The sequence below is a fragment of the Lampetra fluviatilis genome, chromosome 31, assembly GCF_964198595.1.
Source record: "Lampetra fluviatilis chromosome 31, kcLamFluv1.1, whole genome shotgun sequence".
Lineage (NCBI taxonomy): Eukaryota > Metazoa > Chordata > Hyperoartia > Petromyzontiformes > Petromyzontidae > Lampetra > Lampetra fluviatilis.
Window position 1 is genome coordinate 9,059,321 of NC_136305.1, and position 27,599 is coordinate 9,086,919.

At 48.9% G+C, this 27,599-nt stretch overlaps 1 protein-coding gene across 3 annotated transcripts in view; it reads right to left on the reverse strand.

The window, feature by feature from the left end:
* The window catches only part of LOC144943522 (uncharacterized), a 139,367-nt gene that overhangs the window by 70,364 nt on the left and 41,404 nt on the right, over window positions 1-27,599 (reverse strand). For all 3 annotated transcript variants that reach the window (XM_078871050.1, XM_078871049.1, XM_078871048.1), the window contains exons 3-6: window positions 22,559-22,688; window positions 13,251-13,359; window positions 11,458-11,562; window positions 8,932-9,715 (exon numbers count right to left, since the gene is read on the reverse strand). In XM_078871050.1, the coding sequence (XP_078727176.1) occupies window positions 8,932-9,715; window positions 11,458-11,562; window positions 13,251-13,359; window positions 22,559-22,688 (1,128 nt within the window). The remainder of the gene's footprint in view (window positions 1-8,931; window positions 9,716-11,457; window positions 11,563-13,250; window positions 13,360-22,558; window positions 22,689-27,599) is intronic.

The following is a 27,599-nucleotide window of genomic DNA, read 5'->3' on the forward strand; positions in this document are numbered from 1 at the left end:
TGCTATAAAACACGACAAAGATACATTTTAGGGCCACTAACTCTCACATTTCTTCCGTTCTCCCCAGAACAAACAAATAAAACTCGGGAGCTCGGACACAGCAAGCAAAAAACAGTGTTATATTCCAAAGCGTTACACTTTTCTAAAGGATCGATCAGAAACATCTCTCGGGCTTGCTCTCTACATCGCTTTACGATTGCGTGTTCGTGTTTTACGAACGTGTTCTTTGACAAGACATTTTACGTTTTCGCTTCACGTTCTGAGAGCTTCCTCGGGAGTTTCACATCCAGGCATCGTGCTGAACGACGTGCGGCACGACCCAAAAACACATCGAGGAGCCGTACGCGGCCATATCATTATTTCTGTTGCACCTAATAGCTGCAATGCCTTCGATGCTGTACACCTTCAACACAAGTCCGTGGGCTGGACGAACATAATGCACTCAAGATCGTGTTTCATTCTCGACGGCTCACAACGTCATTAGCATGCAAATAACTGAAAGACGACAGTCCCGCACGACGTCCCGTAAAGCCGCTGTTGGCCTTACGCTGGGTTTTTATCTTTACCCATTATGCCGGCGACGCGCTGAAACACTGGACGGTTAATTTCCGACAGAGATAACCATTCAGCCTGAATTAAATCTGCGTCGGCGAGCCCAGCCAAGCACAGCCCAGCCCAAGCCCAGCCTTGAAAATATACAAACACTTCGTAGAAAAAATTAAATGTGGCAAAACAAATCATGGAGCGACTCCACAAGTGGGGATTACGCGACACCCGGCCGTAAAGCATTCCGGCTCAACGCCGCGGGGGCCTCGCGGCAAACACTCTGGACTGGCCCGCGAGAGTAATGAAGCTAAAAAAGACCGTGTCCAACAACCACTCCACAGGAACCCTTTCTGCAGCGGAGAAGGCTTTTAAGGGCAGCACTCCTGAGGGTGTCACGGCCACTATGAGCCCACGGTTCAGTTGAGCACGGAGCACGTGCGAACGAACTTGTGAGCAGCGTCACTCCTCCTCCTCCATCGCTGCGTTTCCATGACCACTGGTGCCCTGGAGCAACTCACTTGCGGTCCAGGATCAGCAGCACGGACCGGGATCCGTGTCCCTCCCACGCAATGTAAGCGGTGTGGCGCGGCCCCTTCCCGACACACCGCTCCCACCACCCTTCCTCTCCCTACCCGACAAAGCCGAGGGTTTGCGGCTAGGAAGGTGAGCTTGCTTTGTTTCTGAGTGAGGTTCGGTTATCCAAAGTGAAAATATTTCAATTCAGTCATTTTGTACCCATGTGCTTTTATGTATATATATAAAAAAACAACACGGTCAGCGTACGGAACGCCACGTGCAGCGCATCCCAGTGCTGCGTTGAGTTTGCGGTGACACAGTTGGTTCCAAGCGTTGCCCGGGTGAAAGCTTGTGGGCTCCCTTTACGCAAGAGCTCTTGCCTCCAGCACGCCTGCAAATCAGAGGTCGCAAACGGGTTTTGATTCCTTACCCGTACCCGGCCGCACCAGGGTCGCAAACGGGTACCCGTACCCGGCCGGGTACGGGTAGCCGGGTATCGGGTAGGGTACGGGTATCGGGTACCCGGTTGCGACCTCTGCTGCAAATTAACCCACATTGCACCCCTGCACCCCCCTGCTGGGGTAGGCCCAGTAGGGGGCGCAATGGGAACGCGGGCTCCACCTTGTGAGCCCAGTTTTTCCAACCCAGCCACTCAGCCAGGAGCTTGATCGAGTGCTGAACGATACAAAGTGTAAATCTTGACTAAAAGCTTTCGTGACTGCAGGAATTCATATTCTTTGGGCCTTTCGGTGAAGTCACGTAGATGGTTTACGTAGACGTAGTTTTTTATTATTTTCTTTGAACCATCTACGTGGCTTTACCGAACGACCCAAAGTGTAATAACCACGAAAACACAACTTCCTATTTCGTGATATTTCTTAATTCGTGTCAACCACCACTCACAAAAACAATAAAAAAAGAACCGGCTGACTACCTAAGTGAGAGTAGGTGTGTGTGTGAACGCTTAACCCAAGATGTATTTTAGAAACACAACGATTCATCGCGGCAGCTATCCTTTTCTGAATCTACAATTAAACCGCTTGTCACGTAAAACCGCTGCTCGCCCTCGTCCCTCCAAACCCCTCCACATCGTAGCAGCGCACCTCTCTGCTGTTCTCCACCCCTCCCCATGGATAACCCCTCCAATCATCTTCCCCGCACTCCGTTATTACACCCCCCACCCCCGTTCCACCTGCATCACCACCCAATCAACCCTCCACAGGTACCCACGCATTCCCAATCAGCCACCCCGTTCTAACCAAACAATAGCAATCACTAATTCACACACCCCCCTGCCCACCTTCCCATTACCGGTCACATGATGCAAAGAGCGTGGCTGTTTTCATACGCAGCGAGTGGGACACACGTGGACACACACACACGTGGACACACACACACACACACGTGGACACACACACACACACATACGTGGACACACACACACACACATACGTGGACACACACACACACACACATACGTGGACACACACACACACACACGTGGACACACACACACACACACGTGGACACGGACACACACACACACGTGGACACGGACACACACACACGTGGACACGGACACACACACACGTGGACACGGACACGCGGACACGGACACACACACACGTGGACACACACACACGTGGACACACACACACGTGGACACACACACACGTGGACACACACACACGTGGACACACACACGTGGACACACACACGTGGACACACACACGTGGACACACACACACACGTGGACACACAACAACAACAACAACAACCGCCATTCGCCACTAAGTGGCGGTGACGTCACCACGACGCTTGTGCCAGGCCATGTGCACCCTGAGGCCACGTGAAGTGTCGAACGCCCGCTGGCAGGAGGTCACGGGGCAGACCTAGGTGCCACGGGTCGACTGACCGAGATGACCGAGATGACTGGCTGATGCACCACCTGTGCCCCCTACTGTGCCAACTTGCTGTGCTTTAGCCACCCGGCGCTCCGCTCGTTGTTGTGAGCGTCGCTCCTCCGCCCTCCGTTGTTGTTGGAGGGCGACTGCCTCCAACTGCCCAGTAGCGTCCTTCACGAGCCTCCTCCACTGAGGCCGATCTTGACACCGCTGGTACCAGTCATCGGCAAGTCCACTCAGCTCCACGTCCTCCTGTACCACATCACTCCATCTCTTCTCTAGCCCGTGCCGCGCCCGTTTAGCCCCCTCGATCCGGCCGAACAAAAGCTGTTTAGGCATGCGGTGGCTGGGCATGCGGGCTACATGACCCAGCCAACGCAGCCTTGCCTGCCGGAGGAGCTCACTGATGGGACTTTGCCCAGATCTTTCAAGGACTTGTGAGCTCCTCACACAATCCAGCCTGGTTAAACCCAGGATGGATCGTAGGCAGGACACACACACACGTGGACACACACACACGTGGACACACACACACACACGTGGACACACACACACACGTGGACACACACACACACACGTGGACACACACACAACAACAACAACCGCCATTCGCCACTAAGTGGCGGTGACGTCACCACGACGCTTGTGCCAGGCCATGTGCACCTTGAGCCCACGTGAAGTGTCGAACGCCCGCTGGCAGGAGGTCACGGGGCAGACCCTGCAGGTGCCATGGGTCGACTGACCGAGATGACTGGCTGATGCACCACCTGTGCCCCCTACTGTGCCAACTTGCTGTGCTTTAGCCACCCGGCGCTCCGCTCGTTGTTGTGAGCGTCGCTCTTCCGCCCTCCGTTGTTGTTGGGGGGCGACTGCCTCCAACTGCCCAGTAGCGTCCTTCACGAGCCTCCGCCACTGAGGCCGATCTTGACACCGCTGGTACCAGTCATCGGCAAGTCCACTCAGCTCCACGTCCTCCTGTACCACATCACTCCATCTCTTCTCTAGCCCGTGCCGCGCCCGTTTAGCCCCCTCGATCCGGCCGAACAAAAGCTGTTTAGGCATGCGGTGGCTGGGCATGCGGGCTACATGACCCAGCCAACGCAGCCTTGCCTGCCGGAGGAGCTCACTGATGGGACTTTGCCCAGATCTTTCAAGGACTTGTGAGCTCCTCACACAATCCAGCCTGGTTAAACCCAGGATGGATCGTAGGCAGGCCAGCCTAAATGTTTCCAACCGGCGAAGATGCTCCACTAGGGGGGTCCACGTTTCGCAAGCGTAGAGAAGGGAGGGAATGACCGTGGCCGAGAAGACCTGAAGCTTCGTGCGGAGCGACAGACCAGGTAGCTTCCACACAACCGATGAGAAGATATTGCCGCTCGACTGATTCGGAGTGAGACCTCTGCTGATAAACTGGAGCCGGTCATAAGCACACTGCCCAGGTATGGGAAACTCTCCACTCTCTCCACAACTGCCCCATCACCAATTGGGAGTTGTGAGGGTGGAGTGTCCGATGGTACAAAATACCCAGGCAGGTGCTTAGTTTTGGTGGGGCTGATGGTAAGGCCCCACCTCACACACACACAGCAACCTCCACATCCCGCGAAGGCGATTAACCGGGACTTGGGGGAAGAGTCGTCGTCGCACACAGCATTCGCTACGACGTTTGAGATGATTCACAATGCACGTTGAGGAGGTGGAGTGGTGGGTGGGTGTACCGGTTGGCGACCTGCACGATAAACGCAGCATCCAGAGTTGGATTCCCAGCCACAGAGAACATCAAGGGTGAGTGGTGTCTGAACCAATTCTGGGCCCTCATTCGCCAACTTGCACTGACCTGCATGATTCCGTATAGTTAAACAACTCCCCATTACTCGCATGATGTGGCAAGCCCTTCGTCTTGTCGGTAGGGTGACAAAAGGGTGTACAATAATGTTTGTATTACTAATAGACGAAGGTATGACCAATTTCAAAGCACACGACGCTATTTTTAAATCCTTTATATTAAGTTCGCTTGCTTGCTTACGACCGTGCAAATCTTTCGGTCGTTTTTTAACCCACTTCCCGTGATCCAATCGAGCTGACATTTTCCACACAGACTCGTTGTGCGTGACAATTAATGTTCGTGAAAATTTTTTTCCAAAATTTTACACTTTTTAGGACAAAAATATTATATTTAATTACCAATTGCTTAATGGTGCACTGCAATCATCTGACCCATAGGTGGCAGCCATCTCAAGCCAGAGAACGAGAGGACTCTAGCCGCCACGCATATAAAGGATTTATAGTGAAAAACTTTGTTTTTACGGGTTATGCTTGTTGAGGATTCATTGTTATATCAGTGCCCGTTGTGGAAGCTAGCGTGGAGAGGCAGGTGACAAAGAGAAAAATGCCCCCATTATAGTAAACGTGAGATTGTGATCTCACGCAGGAGATGTGTGTGTGTGTGCATGTCTAGGACTCAGGGTTAGTTGATGGCCTCCAACAGAATAGTTTTATAGCCGACTGAAGATTTTAATTTGAACCACATCAAAAGGGCGCAGTGCAGATGCCAAAAACTGTAAATGATTTTACACTTTACGGCATCCGAACGATAACCATGCAGGTCGTAAAAGCAGGAAGCAATCGTGTTGTGCCCTATGATTCATTTCCCACCCTCTTGCACACTCCACTCCCAATTCCATTATTCAGATATGATAAGAGATTTTTTTCCCCCCCACCCTTTGATTTGTATTTATTAAATCCATTCTGAACGGCGATTACTCAACGCGCAACTTGCACGATTTAATATTTGTGCTATGGGACTTGTAGTTGCATGCGTGGGTTGAAGCATTTAGCGTGAATTTAGTAACGGCTCGTAAATTCCACCGATATCAATCCTCAACACGAAATCCACGAAGATCCCAACAGTGCGAGTGCTTTAAACGTGTTATGCCGATGCAGAAGAGCCACCCGCCCACTTTTAAGCCCAAAATAGTTCGGCAGTGAACTCCGGCTTCGGTTAAGCGGTCGATGCTTGGCAGCAAAGGTAGCCAGGCTTCATTAAGAAGGCATGGTGCGTCATGGTGCTGAGTAAAAGTCTGCTAAGGTTATGAATGGCTTTGTTCAGTCGAAATAACATGTATGATTACTAAACAAGATGCTCTTAATATACATTTTTAGAACTTAAAAAAGAAAATAAAACACCGAAACTATTTTTTATTTTAACAGGAATGCCCACTGAGCTCTATCGCTAGAAGCGACCTGACCACAAATGATAGCTCAACAAAGTGGCTTTACCGTGAGCATATTTCTAGCAGCCAAATATTCTAAAGGCATGTTTCTAAATGTCGAGGGAAAATCCGGAGGACCCGGAGAAAAATCCACACGACGACGGAGAGAGAGACACGCAAACTCCATATATACGGGCGTCAGGGTAGGGATCGAACCCACGACCTCCTGTATACCAGGCGAGGTAGTTAACGTCTCGCCACTGGTAAAAGCGCAATTCCCAGAAGGAACAACCTGCTCTTACACAAATCATCCTTTCGGCTCTCACTCGATAATTATAAGGTGATTTGGAAAAATAATGATGCTCGGTGCAATTTTTATAAACCGCCACTCAAGCACGAATAATCTTTAAAGCCCTAAGGACGCCGTTGATTGTCAAGACTGCAACCTGCAAAGGTTGTCACAAAGTACACTTGGGGCAAAATGGTACCACAATGAGGCTTGTGAGTGACAGGTCAGAACAGACCAAATCTCTGCTACCAAGGTGGTATTTCCACCCTTAACATCAATCAAATATTTAGTTTGCTATTTATCAATACAATTTCGAATGCTTTATTTTAGTTGGTTCTTCGCATAAAAAAATAGAGTGTATATTATTAAAGTGTACAATGTTAATGTCTAATCTATAAAACACGTTTGTTAATATATATATAATTACTTCGTAACGCTTATTTGAATGCGCCAAACCTCACTGAGGCGTCATGACGGTAGTGCGTATTCTGACACTTGCTCAAACATTCATAGTTTTTAGCCGTTAAGGTTGCACTCGGTATACACAAAGTGCTTGCCACAAATGAACCACAATACCTTGCTGATCTCGTCAAGGAGCAGAAACCATCATGCGAACTCCGGTCATCCTCGCAGTGGCTTTTGGCTAGCCTTCAATCAAAGACGGTCACTGCATTACGCGGTTTCAGATGCGCTTCTGCGGCTATCTGGAACGCTCCTCCTTCCCATATTAGGAAGCCACCGAAGCTATGCACTTTTAAATCTAGATTGAAAACTCATTTGTTTATAACTGCTTTTTGTTTCGTTTGTTGTCCTTCCCCCACGCCTCCAATTAGCACGGTTGGCTACGTACGGTGCGAAAAAAGTTCAACATAAATACATACATCAGAGGCAACAGTGCCACCTTGTGGTGACCACGGTGAAGAGGCGTCAATTCTCATTCCTGCCTCATCCTCCCTGGCCCTCTCCGAGCCTCGCGTTCATCTTTTCACACTTTTTTAACACGGAGGAAATGGCCATGTAGGGACTCCCCCCCCCACTCTGCCCTAACGTGCTCTCCCTTAACATGTGCCGATCACCACCTCCTCCTTATCCACGTCATATCACGTCAAGATCCTTACGGTGCCCAGAAGGGAAAGAAGTTCCTCCTGGGAAGAAGGGGCCCATGGGCAGAGGTCGCAAACGGGTTTTGATTCCTTACCCGTACCCGGCCGCACCAGGGTCGCAAATGGGTACCCGTACCCGGCCGGGTACAGGTACCCGTTCCCTACCCGTACCCTATCCGAAATGAGTGACAAACGGTTACTCACCAGTGACTCACGGCCTACCCGTACCCGGCCGCACCAGGGTCGCAAACGGGTACCCGTACCCGGCCGGGTACGGGTAGCCGGGTAGGGTACGGGTATCGGGTACCCGGTTGCGACCTCTGCCCATGGGTGATGAAGGGGACTGGCTACTTCACATCCAATGACCGTGACCCCACAGGGAGCACTTTTAACCCTTGGACTTGAGAGAGAGAAAAAAATAAATCTCCTGTCCCAGACTTGTGTGGGTGAAATCGAATCCACGATCCCATTTAAAGATGGGAGTAACAACATATAAATTTGACGTGGACTGCGGAGATGAAAAAGTTAAGACATTTCACCGTGAATAACAAAAGATTGAAATGACCATCTGTTTCCATCTAGAATGCAATTCAAGGGGCACTCAGCAAAGCTTTCGCTCTGTAAATACACGAGCATTGATAATACAGTAAGCAGCCAAGCTTTAAAGTGAAGCCTTTTAAAGTATTTTTAAATGTATTTTTAAAGTCTTTACTTTAAAAAATGTCCTGTAGTCATATTTGTTTTTGATAAGTAATCATTTGTTTACATTCAACAGGCCCAGCCAATATTCTTGTTTAATCACGTGGGAATGCGTTTTGATAACTTTTCTAGTGTGTCAAGCGGGAACATTTGTTTTATATCAAATTTCCAGATGCTTGCTGCATATTGCAAAGGAGTACACTGGCGCTGTCAATACATTCACGATATACTCACTGTGACGCACACATCTAAGAAGATTGAGTAAACACTTAAACATGTGTCAGCTAAAGCACTTTCCCTCCCAACAACAAGAATTAATTGTTATGACAAACTGTGCAAATCTTGACGAATAAATAGCCGAACGTGTTGAACGGATCGTGTTAATATTTCATGTAATTTAAGCGCTTGAATAACAATTTCACCAAAACCTTCCAGCGCATAACGTTTTAAGAACAAATAATACAATGATGACACAATGACCTTTGACCCAAAAAAAACAGGCAGCAGATGCTCATAGCGTTGTATTAAAAATAAATTAAAAATGTAAAATCTAAGGTTCATAATAATAATAAAAACGTATTCATATAGTTGTGCATTCCAAGTAAGGAATTATCACAACATAATTTGCTCACAAAATATATTCCCACACGTGTATCCAGTCTCACCTGCACGTATTCTGTCTGGTGTTCCAGACTTGAGTCTCCATCTCGGCCTCGCACGTCTTGCTCAACTGCCTCCTGCTCTGGTTCCTGCCGAGCTGCGTGCTTCAAGCCTCCGAGAAGAGATGGGGAACCGTCGCAAGGAATCGGCTGGGGAACAAACGCCGCTCGTTCGCTTTTTAGGACACTCGTCGTCCCAAAGCTGGACTCGCTGAAGCTAAGCGGAATCTGTGACGTGCAGCTCACCGTGCTGTTCTCCTCCGTGGCCTCGTCCGTGACCGCGGTGCTGGGGTGCTCGCAGTGAAACGTGGCCATTGGACAAACCGCAAGGTGGGGTTGACGCGTGTCGTGGGATTCGCTCGCAGCGTTGCTGGCAATCTGTTCATTTGCTGTGTGCTCCTCTGGGACCACCTGCTCAGCTGTGCCTGGTTCTACGATTTCCCTGTGGTCTACCACCTCTGGCTGGAACACACCTGGCAACTGCTTTACGCTAATCTCCGACTCCTCCAACCTGTGCCAGCCCAGCTCTGCACTTGGCACCTCCTGCACGCTTGGCGGCTGGCGCAGATTAGAGAGGTCTGCTTTTATTTGATCGGACTCCACGTTTATAATCCCTGGAAACCTGATTCTTGGTTCTGCTAACTGCTCTGGGACAGCCTGCTGTTCCAAGACCTTTGTTGTCGCTTTCTGCTCAGCTTCCTTCTTTTTTTCTGGCTCCTTGTGCAGAGCCTCCCGAGCCAATGGACTTTTGGGCTTGGTTGCAGCAGACTTTTGCCTGCCAATGAGCAATCTACAAGATATAAACAAAAAGCAATTTCACTTGGAGGTCAAATGGCACTTCATCGGTGTTTTAAAACATACGTGCCATTTTATGGTTGTGTGGCATTCACGCGATTTTAAGGTCGTGAAAAACTTAAGAGTATTAAAAAGTACCGATCACACCCCTGTTTAAAAAAAAAATAATGGTTTTAAAAATACTTCCAAGACAAAGACACGTTCAAGGTAAAAGGTGCAGCCCTGCAATTGCTCACTCACACCGCTGCTGGCGGAAGTGTCGCCACTAGAGCATGCTCTAGACTAAACTGCTCAACTATAAACTAGTTTTATTTTGCTAGGTAAGGCCCACTGAGCTATACAGCGCCTTTTCAGACGCGACCTGGCCACAAATGATAGCTTAACGAAGTGGCTTATCATGTTCAAATTGACAGCAGTAACCAAATACTCTAAACGCATGTTGATTCTAAATGTGCAGGGGAAAACTGGAGGAACCGGAGAAAAATCTACACAACCACGGGGAAAAATATGCAAACTCCAAATATACAGGCATCAGGCTCGGAATGGAACCGCCAACCTTCTGTATACCCGGCGAGGAAGTTAACATCTCCCAACCATGCTGGCCACACAACTGGGAAGACGTTGGAGTACCCACACTTTACTTCCCCGCACGTGACTTGCCAATCAACGAGCTATGTTGTACCCATCTACACAGCTGGGTCGACACAGGTGTGTGGGGAGTTAAGAAACGTGCCCCCATTGTTTCAACGCCAGGAGACGCACATCGAACTGGTGACCTCCGTGTTGCAAGTTCAGGTGCGCTAACCGTTACACACCCACGGGGGCATCATCCCCATCGTACCGCGTTAAACAAAACCACAGATCAAACGTGTTGGCAAACAGCATTTTGGTTACGAGAGAGAGGATAGCTCGGGTGCAGGAAAGACAGAGACTGTGCGCTCCGCTATCTCATGCGAGCCGTGCCTTGTGATCACCTCCCAGAGCACGCACACGCCACTTTGCCAAATGACGTCAGACAGGGACCGAGGCTTGGGAACGAACTCGTTGCCAGTTTATTCTGCACCCCCCCCCCGCTACACCACCCTTGATTGAGCCCTCGCACTGGAAAGGTGCTGGCAAGAGCCCCGGCTTTTATTCAACCGCTTGATTAATATGTGCGCGTGCATCTCGCGGAGAGAGCGTGCCCCGTGGCTCCTGAGCAAACAGGCCCAGCTGGAGTTAATGCGTCTGGCAGCGGGCACTAAAGGCCCGGCGCAGAAGCCCCGAGCCCATTCAGGCGACCAACATAAGCCGCACTTTAAAAGCTTTTCACGGGACGAGTGATGGATGTTTTGTCAGGATTCCAATAAGCGCGGGAGATCTTTGCAAAACCGAGGATGCGAAAATGGGCACGTCTTGCTCACGGATGGGAGCTTTATTTGCGCAGAATCGCTAAGCACATTCGACTGTTGGCGTCTTACTTTGTAAGCATCTTAAATCATTTCTACTTAATATGACGTAAAGCATTTGCTCAATTAACATGGCATTGAAAACCCCCAAAATTAACTTAAAGCGATGCTACATAACGCAGCCGTGATATCCAAGAGCATTGTGATATATCACACTTGATACGTAACCTTGAAAAAGCATTACAGGGACAGCAGGAAAAAAATCCAGGGGATTTACAGAGCCGCTCCACCGGCCCCAAGTTCCCACCCACGCTGAGTGGCAGGGTCGCCCCCCCCCCCCCCTTCTTACTTGACACGGCCGATGGTGTTCTTGAGCAAGTTGCCTGCAAACTCCTCCGAGATGCCCACCAGGCTCACGCCATCCACCTCCAGCACCTGGTCACCGACGTCAATCCTGGACAACAGAGAGGGCACCACGCTCGCAGGTCGGGAAAACCACTAGCGGGGTGCAGGACGACGCCCGGCCTGCAACACCGAACCTCCGACAGAGAACCGTCGATGAAGCGAGAGTTCATGAACCACCTGTACTGCCCCACCCATTACGGGGAAAAACAGCCAAAGCACATCGCCCTGGCGATCTGCCTAAGTTGTGGTCCCTCTGGATGAGGCCGCGGGTTGAGCGTTTCTCCTCGCAAGCTTTTACCAGGCATTGTCTGCGGTTGTCTTTGGGAGCTGGCAAGCCTGCGGGTGAAAGCTCAGGAGAAGAATTTCCCAACATAACGGAAGGAACAATCTCTAAACGCGCGATTCGGACCTGCGCACTTTCAAAAAAAGGGAAGCTCCGATCTAGGCCCAATGCCAGGGATGGCCGGTGACAGTCGCCGTCAATTATCCGGAGCTCCACGAACCCAGGTGATTCAACAGACCTCGGTTTCAGCCACCGCTGCAATATCCAACATCAAAAGGGTTACTTGGAATCCGCAAATCCCTTTATATTTCGGAAAATGCGTTGTTCTTTATTTTTTTAAAGAACGCGAGCTCGTGAAAATGAGGCAAGCGGAAGGATTTAGGGAGGGGGGGTCAAAAGGCAGCACCACCAGGGCCTTTAGCCCGGGGACCCCGAGTAATCCCGGGTTGAAGGCCGAGGAGCAGGCAAAGTAAAAACAGCAGTCGGGGGTTTTTGTGTGTGTGGCAAGCGTTTGATGATTACAATCGCAGCAAAAAAAACGAAACTGCCACAAAGACTTTTCACAAGCATGGCCGTGGTCTCAGCCAGATTTTGATGGGCGTGGACAGAGTGAAAAGGGGGGAAAGGAAGAATGTTCTTTTGCAATGTACGGCGGCGGTGTAAGCACATGATTCAGTAACGTGTACCTTTTGAAAAGAGATAAGAAACAAACTGTGGATTCCCCACTGTGAACACTGGAGGCAACAATGCACATAGAGGTCACTTAATGTCAATTGTTTATCCTGAAAAGCCTCGGCGATTCTTCAAGGTTTTTCACTCGGGCCATACATCGGGTCGTTTGGGCCGGTTCCCTTTTCAGAAGTGTTTTGTGTGGTGGGAGAACACCAATGTTTCTGGAGAAAATCGACGCATCGAGACAGGTTTTATGAACCCACTTGCTGTGCTGCCACCTTGCAGCCCCCGGCTGGTGCGAGGGTTTCACAGATCTCTACGCGATCCACCAACACGTGTGTTCACCAACGTGCCCAGGTGGAAGTTGCGTTGCATTTTATTTTACCAGGGTAAGGCCCACTGTGCTGTATAGCTCTAGAAGTGACCTGGCCATCATCAAATGACAGCTCAACGAGTGGCTTATCAAGGGAAAATTATATCAGCCAAATACACCAACACGCGTGTTTCTAAACGAGGGAAGACCCAGAGGACCCGTAGAAAAAGCCACGCGACCACGGGGAGAACATGCAAACTCCGTATATACAGGCACGAGGGTTGAGATCGAACACACGACCTCCTGTATACCAGGCGAGGTAGTTCGGGTGAAGCAGACTTGATGAGCATCGCTTCTGCTTCACTCAAAAGAAACGCTCAAAGTGTTTGATATGTTTTTTCCGGTTGATATGCCCCACCTTTTAATAGTGCCTAAACCAAAATAAAAAAAACACCTCCCCCCCCCTCACCTGCCGTCCATCTTGGCAGCTCCTCCGTCCAGCAGAGCTGCCACGTGGATATTCTGCTCTTCGGGGTTGGGGCCTCTCCCCAAGATGCCGATTCCAAGACCTTTGGGGCCTGTGGGCGCACATGTAACATGACCGGTGGAAACCAGGCTCGGCTCTTCATGAGTGGTGTGTTCAAGACGGAATGTGGCCATAAAAATGTTATATCTTTCCCATGGGAATGCCTGTATGACTCAGGTTCTTCTAACTAAACATTATTCTTAGAGACTTGTTAAGACCATCTTCTTGGTTCTTTCGGAAAAGTGACGTAGAATGGAAATAATAAAAATAAAACATAATAAAATAATATAATATAATAATTTGTTAAGACCACTCAAGATTTGCTGGTTAGATTGGTAAAAAAAAGACCCTAATCCAAGCGAATGAACAAATTCGATTTTTTTTTTTACACTGAACTCAGCCTTGCAGATTTTTCAATCACTCCGTTATACCTGAGCCACCTTTATCCAATACACGACTCCTCAACTCTGCCACTTGTTAGGTTACTCAACCTCGCCGCAACGTGACACTGTTATAACACGCCTCGGGTATGCCGCCTTAACAAACATCAACACTGAACGTTTCAGAATGTTCCCGAGCAGCGAACGTTACGCATGAAGGCTGTCAAAGTTAATATTCGTTTTAATAATAGATTTTAAACACGCATTGGTCCAACGAGTATTATTCATAAATGACAACGCATAATTTGCCATGTCCACATGTGACCAATAAAACATCTTGCTGGATGCCGAACTCTGCCAGTTGAGGGCGCAAGCCAGAAGCCGCAGTTTAAAGAGATGGGCCGCTTGCGTGTTTGTGTGTGTGCAGAGGGGAGCGGTAGTGTAGCGGTTATCGCGTTGCGCTATGAACCCGGCGACCCGAGTTCGATTCACGCTCACGGTCAGCACCAGTGACGATTATCTGAACCGGTCCTAGGCCTTCCCTAGGTCGACTCGGCCTCAAATCAGTACCTGGTGCAGTGTAAAACATCGCCACTAGGGAGGTAAAGGCGGCCGGGCGTGGTGCTGGCCCATCCACCCCCTCGTGTGCCGGCCCTCATAGGTGCTACTCGCTAACAGCACTTGCCCCAACAGTCTGTTCAGGCTATACGGGATCTTGGTTTGTTGTGTGCAGAGGAGGCTACGTGTTATCGGTGACCCAGTTCTGAGCCCACAGAGATAAGCAATCGGCGCCTGCTTCACCCGAAAGAAACTGCAAGTGCTCAAACTGTTTGGCCAATAACACACGAACTCTACACACGTGCGGGGCAGTTGCTGTGAATTTGGAACAAAATGCAAAGCAGAAGAATGTAATGCAAAGCACCGAGCTGGGGGTGTGTGTCAGCCGGCTGTGATTAAACCGGGTTCTCAGCTGTGGGTGTGAAATGATGGTCTCGCCCTGGTAACCACTGACTGCACACAAAAAAAATCCCCATCGTATTATTATTATATTTAATATTGGCTAAATTCCAGCTGTGGGATTTTAAAAAAGAAATCAGTTTTGCGTGTGATTTGGCATATTCCACGGACAACTTGTTTTTCTCGGAAACAATTGTGATAGCAATAACGGGGGGGGGGGGGTGGAGGGGTTATTCATTCTGCGAGAGTTCCAAATTTGATTCTTCAACTCACGACATGACACGAGTGCGAAATTGGAAGACATCTGGCAACAAGACAAAGACATATGCCGACAAAAAAACCAGCACACTGTGAACAAGTCTTGACAACTCTGTGGGCTGAGAAGGTTGCCAATTGGGAGTATCATGCAAACTTATGGCACACTTTGGAAAGACTGGTTATACCGATTGTTTAAACACCAAGTTGTTTTACAAATATTAAAAAATACACCGATGATGTATATCCAACGGGATGACATACGAGGCGACTGTGATGCCAGGACCACGCTCGTTCTCTCCTCTCGTCTCACGAGCCACACGGGTGCCCAGATGCCAACTGCCCATTGCTGCTTCCGCTAAAGCCACACGCCACCTGAACCACTATAGAGGAACGCACAGAGCAGTCGGCCAACTCTCCAGGGGTGCACACGCAAGAGCCTTTGAGAAGGATGGGGCGGACGCTGTTAGTGAGCACCCGCTAAGGCCGGCACCAGCGCTGGCATTCATACACAATATAAGATCATCATTTAAAGTTGAGTTGACCTAGGACTCCTACAGCACAGTCAGATACAACTTGCCACTGATTTATTCCGTGGCTGGGAATTAAACTAAGGTCACTGGGTTAGTAAAGCAGTGCTCTAACCATGTTGTATGTCCCCAGTGATGATGTTTACAAACTGCACCAGGTGTTCGATTAAGGTTGAGTTGACCTAAAGGAAGCCCAGGCCCGGTTCAGATCATTTGCGCTGACGGTAGTCGAGGTGGGGGAATTAGACTCGGGTCGTCACGATAGCCGCTACACTGTTACAGAGACAAAGGTCCCCCGCATAGCCTCGAACAAACTGTGGGGGCAAGTGCTGTTAGCGAGTGGCACCTATGAAGGCCGGCACGGCATACAAGGGGGTGGGTGGCCAGCACCAAGCCTGGCCACCTTTGTCTCCCAAGTGGTGATGTTTACACACCACACCAGGTACTGATTTGAGGCTGAGTCGACCTAGGGGAGGCCCCGTTCAGATAATTGCCACTGGCGCTGGCCGTGAGAGGTAATCAAATTCGGGTCGCCGGGTTCATAGCGCAGCGAGCTAACCGTTACACTACCGCTCCCCACGTACAAACACAATCAAACGACGACACGCCGCACTAACACGGGCTACGAGTGGCATTACCTCCCAACGGGAGAAATGAAGATGCCGAGTGACCTGCTGCTCCTCCACGCACAGTCACCGCTCTGTGTGCGCGCGCGCGCGCGGTCACTGCCCCCGCATCGCGTCACGCCGACGACGGTCGAGCACGCGCAGGGCAGCTCCGGCCGCGCACAGCGAGGGGGAGAGCCGAACGGTAATTGGCAGAGGTGGGACAAAGTCATTGTTATGCAAGTCCAAGTCGAGTCGCAAGTCATCAAATTCATGACTCGAGTCTGACTCGAGTCCAAGTCACATGACTCGAGTCCACATCTCATAGGTGGGACAAAGTCATTGTTATGCAAGTCCAAGTCGAGTCGCAAGTCATCAAATTCATGACTCGAGTCTGACTCGAGTCCAAGTCACATGACTCGAGTCCACATCTCATAGGTGGGACAAAGTCATTGTTATGCAAGTCCAAGTCGAGTCGCAAGTCATCAAATTCATGACTCGAGTCTGACTCGAGTCCAAGTCACATGACTCGAGTCCACATCTCATAGGTGGGACAAAGTCATTGTTATGCAAGTCCAAGTCGAGTCGCAAGTCATCAAATTCATGACTCGAGTCTGACTCGAGTCCAAGTCACATGACTCGAGTCCACATCTCATAGGTGGGACAAAGTCATTGTTATGCAAGTCCAAGTCGAGTCGCAAGTCATCAAATTCATGACTCGAGTCTGACTCGAGTCCAAGTCACATGACTCGAGTCCACATCTCATAGGTGGGACAAAGTCATTGTTATGCAAGTCCAAGTCGAGTCGCAAGTCATCAAATTCATGACTCGAGTCTGACTCGAGTCCAAGTCACATGACTCGAGTCCACATCTCATAGGTGGGACAAAGTCATTGTTATGCAAGTCCAAGTCGAGTCGCAAGTCATCAAATTCATGACTCGAGTCTGACTCGAGTCCAAGTCACATGACTCGAGTCCACACCTCTGGTAATTGGCACTTAATGACGCGCGGTGAACACCGACAAGCAAGCTGGCGAGCGGGCGAGCGTCATCCGCCGCTAAAGCTGCCGCGCGCTGTGTTAGGGTGACGGCAACGAGAGGCGGTGTGGCTTTCTCCTGGATGCGCAATAACCCCCCGAGTCTCGTATTTACGAGAACGACTGCGCGTGCCAGCACCGCGTTGACTCGAGGCGCGGAAAATCGAGGTCAAAATACTTCAAGGAACGTACAGCGCCGTAGCAATTAAGTGTGCGCGTCACGTCATGGCCTGCGTGTGTCAGAACTGGCAGTGAATGTCACGTTCGTAGTGTGCCATGCTCAGAACCCGGCCACCCGAGTTCAATTCCCGCTCACAGCCAAGGCCAGTGACGAGTATCTGAACCGGTCATGGGGTTCTCTTAGGTCGACTCAGCCTCAAACTACTCCTATTTAAACTATTTTGTATTTTACCAGGTAAGGCCCACTGATCTATACAGCTCTTTTTCAGAAGCGACCTGGTCACAAATGATAGCTCAACAAAGTGGCTTATCACGCGGAAATGGAAAGGAGCCAAATACTCGAAACGCGTGTTTCTAAATGTGGAGAGAAAAAGCGGTGGACCCGGAGAAAAATCCACGCGACCACAGGGAGAACATGCAAACTCAAAATATACAGCAGGCGTCAGGGCGTGGTGCTGGCCACCCACCCCCTCGTGTACCGTGCCAGTCTTTATAGGTGCTCAACAGCACTTGCCCCAAAAGTCTGTTTAGGCCATACAAGGTTTTTGTCTATAAACATCACGTAGCAATGATTAATTACAGCTCTTTGGTTAGTAAATATTAGATGTAACCCAAAAGATAAACAGCTGTTATCTTTTAGATAGGTACCTTGGCTGTGTTTTCTGGGTTGTTATTAATGAGGCTTTAACTTTTTGGGAAATGCACCATTATTAAGGCACCTTAGAGATGTCATCCTGACTTTACTGCCATACATTTGTATACATTAATGCAGTGCATTAGAGCGCACCATGCTGGAACAATTGATGGAGACTTCAAAACTGTATTTTGTCATGAAGTGCATACATAACGGCCCAAATATACACAGAGCGTAGATACGCATCAAAAACACAGAGAGTAAGTCGGGAATTGAACCCAGCGGCCCGTATTAACGCTGTTCCACTCTGTCTAACGGGGGAGGGTCACTATAACTCCAATGTAAATTACATTTTTGCATAAAGTTGTGTTTTTGTTCGAGACTTAACCTATAGAAAACAATACAAATTGACCAATGGGTGGCCTGAAACTTGGCGATAAAAACCAGCGTGATATGGTTGAACCTTTTCAGCAAAGGCAATGAAATCGATGGAAAGTGGTGCAGAATCCATGCACGTGCAAGAGAGAAGAATTTCCGTACGCAACGCAACACCACGACACCAGACGGGGGCCGATCGTCAGCAGCCACAGAGGCTGCCCCTCTGATGACACCCAAACAGAGTCAACCTCAACCGCCCATCGTTCCGGTACGGAGGGGGTTGGGGGTGGGGGGGCGGAGGACGTTGCTTCCATCCCAGTGCCCCCCCCCCACGCAAACAGAGTGGCCATGCCACCACACGTCCGCTTTGGTGCGCTTACCAAACGCTCACGTACGTCGCCATGCAGAAACCCTGCTCGCGAGGGCAGGGGGGGGGGAGTCATGTTCCAAATAAATAAAAGTAGCTAAAATTACCCTGAACGCCAAAACCCCCAGACAGAAGAAATGTAAGGTGAGATTAAATAGTAGCTCCTTGGTTCCTGAGTTGATGGACGAGCAGTCATATTTTGCCGTACGCGAGGAGAGAGATGAAGAGATGACGACCGCCGACGATTACATGATTACGCCCAAACCTGGAGTGTTCTCTGCAACCGAGAGAGAGAGCGCCGGTCAATTCAAGCGTCGGGCGAATGGTCCGTTTACCCGCCAGACGAGGAAGCCAATTTTTAAACAAGCGTTTCATTGCACCACTCGTGCACAAAGCCACTGGTAAAAGAGCTGTCAGAGAAATATGCCATGAGCAAGACGGATCTGTGCTGCTCGGTTCCTGCTGCAAATCCAACAAAGAACTGTGGTGGAAGAAAGATTCTCCAGAAGATGAACTTGTCTGCACTCTTGTTGAGGTGAAGAATTCAAGATGTAAATCTGTCACTTAAAACAAACACCTATTGTGACGGTTTAAGATTTTGGCTACGTTTTGGTTTTGTCACCCCCAGTGATTGAGGGCAAATGTCAATCGTTATTTTCATAGAGCTCCCGCCCTTTTTCGCGCTGCACATATAACACATTTATTTTCTCTTTCAAGGTTCCGCTGTTTACATTAGCAAGCAGGCGTACACCTTGGCTGTTTTCCTTTTGCCTCGAGAGGAATTCCCTGTCTCTGGTCATGCACGGAAAGGTGCAAGCCATTCTACACCTGCCTAAAAAGAAAACACACCAACTAAAAGCTGCCTTTATTAATATTGACCACATTTCAGCCCATTTCCCACCCCACAATTTTATCCCGATTGCGCCATCAGGATTGTGCCACGAGACGTTAAAGAACAGGCCCACGGAAGCTGATATCACAGAACTACCTCTGAAGTCACTTCAAGTTACGTTCATTCCATGCCGCTCAAACTGACATTTCTAATTATCAGCGCTAGGAATTCAGGCAAATTAAGTTACAGAACCAAATTTCACACGATGTATTTTTACACGCTTTTATTTAACTCGCTTCGTCTGTGGTATCCTCAAAAAAGAAATATTGTAACTCAATTTTACACACTTCCCAATGTGCTATCGACTGCAAACTTGGTATAGCTATGTCATACTGATGACAACACTATATTCTGTCATAAAAAAAATCCAAAACATATTTTTTTAAACATTTTACACGCTTTTAATTAACTTACTGTGTGTGTTGTCATATCCAAAAATCTTGTAACTCAATTTCAACCGAATTCCCAATGTCGTATCGACTGCAAACTTCGTATAGGTATGTCATACTGATGACAATACTATATTCTATCATTAAAAATAAAAATAAAATATTTGTAAACAATCTTTTTAACGGCTCTAATTGTCCACACTCAACTCACGTTGCCTGTAAATCACCACGTGGTACCTTACGTCACGGCAAACCTCGGGGAGCCACGCCGAGGGGCGGGGGATGTGGAAGGAGGGGAGGGGCGATGGGGGAAGGGGGCAGGGGGAGGGGCAGCTCGGACAGTACATTTCATTAAAGCGTGTTTTATAAACAAAGTATTTTTAAATATTTTATTGTGTCGACAGTCATTGGTAACTGGGCCTGAGACCGTGAACTCACAGCGCTTCAGGAACCCAATTTAACCCCAGGTGGTTGCCTGGGTTTTAACCCAGGGGTCTTGATGCCACCAGCTCAGTGCTTTGACCCGTGAGCCCGGCGGCCACCGCCACCAGCTTCAAGTCAGATGTCACCCAGAAGACGAAGGTTTACGAAGGTTGGGGCTTCACGCCGCTTGTATAGTGTTGCCAGATTTTTTGCAGAGATGGAATGTTGGCTGGATTATCAAAGCGCATGATTCCTGCACCGCATTCACGAATGCATTGCAATTGTGTGGTGCTGGCCCTGGAAAACCATTCTAGGAATACAGAGCCTCCTACTGAAACCTCAACATTTTCTAACATGTGGAGGAAGTCTGTCTTTCCAAAGGCACCGTTGGTAGGCGCACGCAGAGGTGGAGGCAAACAGACCCTGTTTAATATGTTCTGGCAAGCGATGTGTGGGTGGTGATGAATACAAAATCAAGCCGAATGAATCACTCAGAGAAGTAACATCAGTCTTACTGAAGAGTGCCTCTCCGCACAGCACCACTGATAAGGGATAGATCACGTTGCTTGCTGCTAGTGGTGACCGTGATTATGCAAGTACAGTGCCAGTAAAAGCAGATGATGTTTCTTAATTATTCAAAAGACTTCATAAGCAAGTGCAAATAAACAAAAGCAGGTTTACTTCAGTCACTTAATGTGCTTTTTGCGTTGCTCTAATGAATGCAGATACATAGACTGGTTGAGTAAGATGCAATGATAATGTTTAAAGCACATACCAATTTAAACCTGCATGAAAATCGGACGTAAACTCATATTTAGGTGAGTGTTGCAGGCCGTTTCTGAGGAGGGGCTGGTCACCCCGTGGTGCCCTTATAAAACTCAACGTTTAACCTACTCACGCCGGCTTGTGCCCGCCCTCACAGTCGGGCATATTTGCGGAATACTGTACACCACGCCGCCGTTGACCCTGGCCATTGACCGAGCAACCCAACGTTCCTACCAGCTCCCTCCGCAGGAATGTGTTTCACAAGTGACCTGGTCACAACCAATAGCTCAACAAAGTGGCTTATCGTGTGGAAACTTATAGCAGCCAAAAACACATCAACGCATGTTGATTGTAAATGTGGAGGGAAAAACTGGAGGACCGGCAAAAAAAATCGACACGACCACGAGGAGAGAGACATGCAAACTCAAAATATGCAGCAGGCGTCAGGGTCGGGATCAAACACACGCCCTCCTGTATACCAGATCGTTAACATGTCGCCACAGAGTTGATCACGGTGCACCCCAGACACTGCGTTTCGACATCGCGCTGGAAAACATCTCCACTTTGGCTGACAAAGTGCATTTTGCGGGAGGCAGCATTCTGCTAAAGGCAATATCAGGTCGTGAGAGTTGCCACATACAGCATTCTGATGCACGGCTCTGCAAATGCCCAAACGATTGTCAAAACTGAAACGGGTTTCTTACTTACATTGAGTAATTTAACCACTTTTGGGTGAAGTGGTGCATTTGAAGTAAGCTTGTTTTATTTGCGCTTGCTTATAAAGTATTTTTATGAGTTGATAACTGAGCAACGTCATCTGCTGTTACCGGTACTTGGATAACCATAGTCGCTTGCAGCGAGCCACACGATCCATCGCTCATCATGCAGAGGCTTTCCCTGTGCTGCTGAAGTAACTTTTCTGAGTGACTAATAATCATGTAGAAAAACAACCGACATGGCTGATGTTCTTGACAAAATACTGTTATGGGGTAACTGATTGAGGCCTCCAGACTCCCAATTCTACCGATAGCGAGTGGCGACCAGCGCCATGGATACATCGCAGCTGGGATGTCAGTGTGATGTTCCGCTATTCCCCGCACGTGCCAGTGCAATTCTTCAACCATGCAGTCACTACGCATGACACACCGTGCCACACGCTCCTTGTGCGTGGAAAATAATTTCCAAAACCCCTTGGAAAAAGCAACCAAATGAATTTAGGCCTCCCTCCTACGCACAGGTACGTGCACAAAGAACATACAAGCTCCTCACAGAAATGTGCCCAAGTCGGGAATCGAACCCAGGCCCTTCGTGCCGTGAGCCACGCGTGTTAACACTGCGGCGCTTGACGCAAACATGCTTTAGGACTCCCCCCCCCCCCCCCTCTGAGTGGGGGCCAAAATCACGCCAAAACTATTTGAACGCCACAAGCGCTGAATCGTGGCCCCCCATTGCGCCCGTACCTTTCTCCAGCTCCACTGGAAACGATTCCAGATCTGCTGCGACCACCGCCACCGGCTTGCGAGTCTGCGCAACGACTGGAAGAGCCGCATCTCGACGCCCCTCTTCAGCCACTGGTGGAATCTCCTGCACCTGTGAGCACGGAACATTCAAATTAGATACTCATCTCAATTATCATTTTATGTCCACTCAAAATCATCCAATGGAACATTTGACGCTAAGCGTGAATAAAATGGACACGTGGTACCTAGTAATGGGCGAGTCATTTTTTTAAATCCCCCTGCTACTGTTCACCCAGCCATAAGACGAGAAACACCGCAGTCAGTTGAGCAGCAGGTGGGGGGTAAATGTCCGGGTACTCCCATCTCTTCCAAGGCGTGCGGCCAGTGTGAAAGAGTAGGCCAAATACCCTCTCGAGGGATTCTATAGAGCTCTCTCTAGTGGGGGCCCTTCCGCCACAAGCGGCATGTCGCAGGGCAGCACCTTTGCCGTGGAGCTTATGACTTGAAGAGTGATGGTAACGGGTTCGACTTAGGCCTCTTTTCCCGAGTGGCAGCGGCCACCGGTGTTTGATACACAGCGCTGCCGAATCTCGCTAATTGTGTAATTACAACGAGAAAATTACTGAAAACCTCAACGCAGCCAGGTTTATAGACCACACTGTCCATGCGGTGACTGGTGGCGGTGGCCGCAGCGAATGTTTACTCTGCTTGGCCAGAAACCACACTTTGGGTGGCGATTGTACGTTACAAAAACAGCGGGGGTGGGGGGGGCACATGAGACGATGGTCTTGGCACGAGGTTTGTTGAAGCCGCGGTGCCCACCATGGAAATTATAAAGGCAGCTGCGATAGCGTAATTTATTTACTCGACCCAGACCACCTGCTAATTTCCTCGCGCAACTTTCGGGAAACCAAAATAGAACCGGCAGACTCTTGAAATGATGCTATAATTTGAGCACCGGCGCGTTTGCCGCGATTAACAGTCCGCACATGGCTCATTTTGGACCGGTTACAGAAGAATTGTTGCAACAATGGCAGACTAAAAGTAGAATAAAAAAAAGTGCCCTCCGCTAGAAATAGTGTGAATAGTCAACCCTGGCACCATCTGGTAGCCGAGCTGTACTTCCACCGGAGGATTCACAAATACGATGCAGGCATCACAGCGATACACTCCGCTACTCCTGATGCAATGTCTCCCTGTGTAACCACCTCAATGTTGCCCTACACCAACATCAGTCATACGAAGAATCAGAAGGCGATAAAGACTCGAGGATCCATATATTGATCATTCTCCACAAAACGCGAGTGTTGTATCGAGCACGCGGCTCCGATGCCAGGTACGCCGGGTTGGCGGGTCATTGCACCTAAGCTGACTCTTGGTGCCCGGCAAGGAGCCCAACTCTCTCCGTCCTGCTCACAACTTGCGCTGGCGGCCTTCACTCAAGAGCCACAACGAGCGAGCGAGTGGGGGGTTTGAAGCGACCGCTCGGCGCACAGCGACGCGCATGCCGACCACGGAGCCCAATTTAGCAACGTGCCAGAACCATCGTCGTCTTTGTAACGTCTTGCAATGTTGCAAAGGCAATGGTGGATGATTGCGCCACTGTAAGAAAGCAGTGTGAGACCCAGCATCAATCATGCCAACAGACCCCCAACACTGCTCGATGATGGTTGATAAATGAATATAACGATGGCACGGTCATTTGTCTGCATCTGTGAGAAGACGCTGCTGCAGGAAGCTCTGCACGAGCAGCAAGTTTAAGTTTGGACAAATGAGTGGAATAGCTATCTGATGTGTTTCCTTCTGGAAATCTGTGAAAAAGAGCTTCATAGCTCATCGGATTCCTCCAGTATAAATAAATGTTCTGATTCTGTTTCACCTTTATTTCCGCGTGTTATTCGTGATGTTATTCATGCTGGGGAGCATCTTCGGAAATTGTTCCTGAAGAAGCTCCCAGTACGTACGGGGCTACGTAGCAGCACGATAATGAAAACCCGAGGATAAGCACGGTTGGCTACGTACGGTGCGAAAGAAGTTCAACATACATGCAACCTACACAGGTAGTGAACAGAATGGCAGCCATGGGGCCAAAAGATGAGCAGCTTCACTGGGACTTGATGAGATAAAACTCAATCAATTGCCTGCCGTTAATTACAAGCAGAGCCATTGAACTGGCGGCAAGCTCAAGGATCCGTATTGTATCGGTAGGAGAAGAAAAACACAACTGCATTTTGTAAACCTCGATAGTCTCTCACACTGCTGGCAACTTCTGCCCACGTAACAATAAAATTGCACGCAGCGCTTGCTTGCTGTATGCTGGCTTTTCTGCACATCTGGAATGGTGCTCCTAATTACCGTGCAGATGAGGCAGACGCATCCATGCCAGTCATACCCAATACCCACACACATATATATATAAACATAAATATATCGACGAGCTACCGAATTGTACAGTGGGTGTCTGGAAGCACTCAATCTATGTCGATCTGGTGAATGTTTGGCCGCACATGCCAAGTTTATTTAGCAGCGGGGGCTTTTCACAAAATATATCCCTTTCTGATACGTGTCGCCATAGTACGGCTCAGAGCCCGTGTCAGGGCAGAGCAATCTCGAAGCGCGAACGGGCAAACACAAATCCACCCAAATGAACACGTGCACATAATAATTATCCTCGATAGCCAATGGGCAAATGAACAGAGAGGTCTTGAGCGATTGGGAAGAGATGAGAAATTATTGGCTCACGAAAACCAGCAATTACTATTTTTGATTACAATTTTTTTTATCAGGTAAGGCGCACTGAACTATATAGCTCGTTTTCTGAAGCGACCCGGTCACAAATGAGAGCTCAACAAAGTGGCTTATCATGCGGAAATGTATAGCAGCTACATACTCGAAGCGCATGTTTCTAAATGTGGAGGGGAAAAACCAGAGGACCCGGAGAAAAATCCACGCCACCACGGAGAGAGAGACACGCAGACTCCAAATATACAGCAGCAGGCGTCAGGGTCCGGATCGAACCCACGACTTCCTGCATACCGGGCGAGGTAGTTAACATCTCGCCGTCGAGAAGACAAACGGAAGGATCGATTCGCAATTAATTTCAAAGAATATATTAGAAAGGATCGATGCCGATCGAGAGAGAGAGAGAGATGGGGAGGCCACCCTCCCCGCTGTTTTGAAGACGCGCGTACCGCGAGCTGCGGCCAGAAAGGCTCCAAGGGAAATGCGCGCGTAAACACAGCCACTCGTTTCGTTAATAAACATCACACGCACCTGTGTTTGGGTGGGGTAAGAGTGGGGGGTAAATGCCCTCGAGATATAAATTAAAAAGTTGAAACTGTATAAATTGTGTTTGTTAATCTCCACCGCCATCAAACATGGAAAGGTCTCCTCTCCCTCCACCCCGTCACCGACTGACGTGGCCATGCGATGATCAACACGGCCACGTACGGTAGCGAAATAAGTTCTACATGCCTACAGAGTGCATGCAAGCCGATCTCGGCGCTCCATCTCCACGGTGGTTGTCCTCTCAAAAATCAACGCCCCCCCCGCTTCCCTCTCCTTTGACTGCCATTCTCTTCTCAATCTTATCCATCGGCCAAAATCCCAGTGATGTGTCCTGCCCAAGCCAGTTGATGCCCTGAAGGAGTCAATAGGATGTCTCTGACATCCGCCCGTATGTTCCCTCATCCACACGTGCTCCCCTCCCCCCCCCATTCTAGCAAAGCAAGTAATTTTTGCTGTTGTGAAAGATTTGTTTTTACTGTTGAAACCGTGACAGGAGTTAACTAGTATGTGCTGGTTATACACCACATCTTTCCAATATTATGCAACAAACTTACATCCCCGTCAGTTTTTATTTTATTTTAATGGACAACTAGGTTTGATGCAGAGCCATTATACACTGAAGTGAAGGATTTTTTTTCTGTATACCATTTACAAAAAGACGATATGTGCAGTCCATCGTGATGATGATACCATTTGACAAAAGTTAAAGAGAGCACTGAAGATGAATAACAATCCTAATTCGTGTAAACATCTTCACCCCGCTCAATAGTTAATTGCCTTCTGTTTCGCTTTGATTCGAAGCGACTGCTACTTGTTCTGGAAGTCTGTTCACGTGTACGACACGGTCGACTGTTGTGACCCGGGTCTTCTTTGATTTACTTGCAATTGACTCTCTCTCACCCAGTTAAAACAAAGTAATGCATACCTGTCAACCCGTACGGGTTTCCCGTATTCTTGTAGAGGGAAATTAAGACTTTTTTTTGGTATATTTGTGTTTCTCCCTTGCGATGGGATTTTGTCGGATGAACGTTGAGATGTATAAGAAGCACGGGGCGACCAACGAGGTTTGAATTGGTCTGTAATAAAGCTCGGCACTGATAAGGGGTTGACAGGTCTAGTAGTGGTGAGCTTAGTGGTGTGTACAAGTGGTGAGTGCACTTGTGGTGAGTGTAGTGGTGAGTGTAGTAGTGGTGAGTGTACTAGAGGTGAGTGGTGAGTGTACTAGTGGTGAGTGTAGTGCTGAGTGTACTAGTGGTGTGTGTAGCAGTGGTGAGTGTCTATTTGTTTGTGTTTCTCCCTTGCGATGGGACTTTGTAGGATGAACGTTGAGATGTATAAGGAGCACGGGGCGACCAACGAGGTTTGAATTGGTCTGTAATAAGCTCGGCACTGATAAGGGGTTGACAGGTATGGTAATGTATCGCCCGTTTGTGAATACAGTATATGCAATACACCTGGAGCAGTGACGCTACTTGCATTGAACTTTTAGTTTAAATTAAAAGTGTCAGCTTATTGATGTAAAAGAGAGAGCGGTCTTACACCTCGAGCAACAACGAGTCACGGTTTCTGCCGCCAACTGCGCATCGAGCCATAAACTGTGATTCATCCACTATTAAGGTTATGGGTGCTATCTTACATATAACATATATTCATTTGCTCACGTTTTGCTTCATTAATATTGCCAAAAGGTGTTGGTCATGATGTACGTGTATCGTGACAACAAGGGCACCTGTAGTGTGCTTGGCCAATGGGC